At 42.3% G+C, this 3,686-nt stretch overlaps 1 protein-coding gene across 1 annotated transcript; it reads right to left on the bottom strand.

Moving 5' to 3' along the window:
- JR316_0006463 (uncharacterized protein) lies at positions 1-1,485 on the bottom strand (the record flags this gene model as incomplete). The annotated part of the gene is made up of 3 exons (XM_047892209.1): positions 1-1,319; positions 1,372-1,422; positions 1,470-1,485. 3 exons carry the CDS (start codon positions 1,483-1,485, stop codon positions 1-3), a joined length of 1,386 nt encoding a protein of 461 aa, XP_047749558.1.
- Between the last annotated feature and the right edge of the window lie 2,201 nt (positions 1,486-3,686).

The following is a 3,686-nucleotide window of genomic DNA, read 5'->3' as shown; positions in this document are numbered from 1 at the left end:
TCAAGCAAAATCAATACAAAGCCCACTTTCAGCACATGAGTTGATCATAACTTCATATTCGTGGCAGCCTTCTCCAACTCGGTCTTGGGCGGTGCACCTTGATCGCGAGCCCAACATTCGAAGAAAAGTGCCGTCATCGACATTAGACATCAACTGGCCCAAAAACAGAAACTTGAGCTTTTCAAAATACGTCGGCCGGTTCCCCCGCAGTGGTGGACAGGTGAGCATAAATAGGACGTGGTCGTTGATCTCGGCGCCAGATATAGAGAGCGTCTCTAGTTCTTGAAAGAAGTCTTGTTCGAGCCATCCAGCGACATCTAAGGCCTGAACATTTCGCACCTCAAGCGCCAGCTGCCGTAGAGTACACTCGGATCGCAAGATAAGCCCCCGCAGATGTATAAAGGAGGTGACATCAATCGGGTCAAGTTCGAGGCTAGTAAGCGACGGGAGGCAATGTAGGCGCAGGAAGGTGGCAATGTCCGTCTTGTGGCCTTTCATGGCAACGCTGCGAAGGTTGGGATACTCCACACGATATTCTAGATGGTCGGCATCCATCGGGGGTACGTTCAGCAATTCAACATCAATTGAGGAAAGGTTGGGACACAATCTTAAGGTATCGAGTAAAACTTGAAAGGTGAAACAAGATGTGTTGAGTGTCTGAATGTTGGCGCTTGAGAATGCCATGGCGGGTGCAGGGGATATCCATTTAAGATGCTTCAATGTGGTCTCCTGGAGCGACCCCCACACGTCCCTGGCCCGTTCTCTTATGTCCATATGTCGAGATTGGTGGGAGAAAATAGCTGTCTGCAACATAGAAGGATTAGGGTGGCGGATCATGTGTATGTGATGAGCGATCAACGAAGGGAGTTCGTTCTCGGTAAAGTGAAATTCAACATTGGACCACTTCTGGACGCGTTGGACGAGCATAGCGAGAATTTCGGCAGTCGCGCGACGTTCTTCGTCTCCCACAGAGTATGATTGGCGAAGCATGATGTCGAGCTTGTATCCGTCTCCATAGGTAAGCCACAATTTGACACGATGGACATGTTTGAAGGATGGTTCAATAATGGCAATGGACTTCCATAGAGATTTTGTGGTACATGCGATACGCCTCCACCGACGGCACACTCTTGTCAGCGGGAAGGGTGTAATGGGGTTGTTTTCAGAGACGATGGGACTGATTATTGACAGTTTGTCATCCACTTTCTCTGATCGCGTCGAGGGCTCCATTATGGTAAACATGATCTCCCGGATCAGTTCATCAGGGAGGTCGTCGATACCCGTTTTCTTTCCAATTAACATGAGAGAAATTGTGCGCCCTGACCGCCTAAATTCAGAATCTTTACAAAAGTTGTGGTCAAGAAAGCTTACCAACTGTGTGCATTGACTGCAGCACTGTCGCAGTAGCGATGGAAGATATATCTGCAAGCCAAGTTAACATTGAAATATTAACACATCTACGGACTTACTCATAATAGTGGACATGACCGCGTCGCCGTCATTGCCACGAACAACCTGCATCCTCTAGCCTTGCACGGGGGCACCGATGGTGCAATTTTTTGCGATTTATCACATTTTAAAGGAATAGGCATTGAACATTATGGCTGTTATAGCAACAGTCACTGAAGGTCCTTCACCGAAAAGAAGAAATAAGTACAAAGGGTCGGGTCCTATTCAAGAACAAGGCGCACCATTTATCGACCATTTACGCCAGATACAAGCCCAACAGCAGACCACAACACCTTGTAATAGCTAAGCAGTGTGACAGACTAGAAAGGTCCAGAAAAACATCTTTGCAACCACAGAGATTCACATCATTTCAAAAGTTGAGTAAGATTCAAAAGCTTGCAGCATACGTCACGGGAGGCAAAGTCCAGCACGGTCAAAATTCAACCGTGCCCGTCACGGTTGAGATTTTGGGACCACGTAATCAAGCTGATGTCATTCCACAAGCACACTTTGCCAACGAAATTGTGTGTATTATATTTTCTAGATGTAGCAACAATGTACACCTTAATGTTATTGATGTAAATTTTAGTATAAATATGCTCTAAGAGTTTGATTTGAGTTTTAAAGCCCACAGTGCCAATGGATTGGTGATAGTGTTCCAATTAGCAGTGGCATATTATTGCTTCTGCATTTAAAAGTAATTAGGAGTGGATGTATCTCAGTAACCTCAATTCCAACTGTAGTACACCTTGAGAATATTCTAAAGACACTCTATATAATTATTTTACTGCCAAAAATACTGCTAGAGCAATTGATCCTCAATTGATTTTATTTTATCATATTCTTCAGCATAATTGTCGGTGCCAATTCAAAGCATAATAAAGTTCAAAATACATTTAAACTATGACACAAGCTGCCTAACTAATACCATATAGTTTCACAGGATATGATCAAGCTTTCGGCTCACAGATAGTTGTTGCAGAGCAGTATGTGTAGTTAAGGTAGTTATTGCTGAATAGGCCTCCAAATTAAGGTATCTACATACTAATAGGAAGCATAAGACAAACTTACACCACTGGCGCTCATACATATTTTCAAAGAAAATAAGACCCAGTAATTATGTTTCCTACATTTTTTTGATGTATTTTATTGGAATATAGGCTTTGGGCTTCCCTAATTGGGTAACCCCGGACTCTATATACGAGAAAAATACATCAAAAACCAACAGGAAACATAATTACCGATACATATTTTTCATCAGCAAAAGTGACCAGACCCCCAAATGCCTTGGGAGCCTTATAAGGCATGCCAATGTTTTACGTGATACAGTAATGTCACGCAAAACATTTGGGCAACATTTGGGAACACTCAAATCATTTGGTGGTCATTTGGAGGCCCCACCAACATTTTTGAAGCACAAAACAAGCACCAAATAATTTCTAGTAACTACAATTTACAAAAAAAATTTGTACACTGTGCAACCTTGAAGGAATCATTTAACAAAATTAAAAGAGGTCACAAAACATTTGGTTTTACACTTCGGTTATGAGAAATGTTTACAGGACTTTCAAATGCTGATGAAATAATTCATCCACACCAAAATTTACTGGCTATACAGCCACATTAGTTCTAATTAGAATTCTGTACAGTTGGTCACCCGGTCTGTACAATTTCTCGACTGTCAACGAAGTCACAATGCGATCAGCGTGAATCGGAGTGAATCGGAGATCAAATATTTGTTTGTTTGTGCATAATAATCTCTTTCAACCCCCGTTTCTTTCTTTCCACATACTCTCATGTTCACTACTCCGGCGACGCTTGGTGGGACTTGGGCTTGGACTTTTCAACTCTAAGTCTTCGTATATCATAGCTGAATCTAACTCACAGGTAATTCTGCCACTTCCTTTCTGATTAGATCATCCTCAACTGACCATGTATCTGCCTTTCCGTAGACCGTTCTCCTTCTGCCTTAGATCTACTGGATATCCGGCTTGGTATATAATCATTCACTAGTTCCCAAACTTTTAGGTGAGTATATGCGCACTTCTGCACACACACCTTGCTTACATCATGCAACCAAAGTAGCTCCTATAATTCATGGGTACCATCTATTGATGACATTGTCTCAGCATCATTTTGTTATTTAACCACTTTCTCGCTTCTCTGTACCTTTTGGAGTCATGTTGTAGTATAAGTTTTCTTAATGCAACAAGTTCTTTTTACTTGCTATGATAATC

Source organism: Psilocybe cubensis, chromosome 5, assembly GCF_017499595.1.
Source record: "Psilocybe cubensis strain MGC-MH-2018 chromosome 5, whole genome shotgun sequence".
Classification (NCBI taxonomy): Eukaryota; Fungi; Basidiomycota; class Agaricomycetes; order Agaricales; family Agrocybaceae; genus Psilocybe; species Psilocybe cubensis.
Note: the sequence above shows the minus strand (reverse complement) of the source record. Positions and strands in the feature narration are given on the sequence as shown.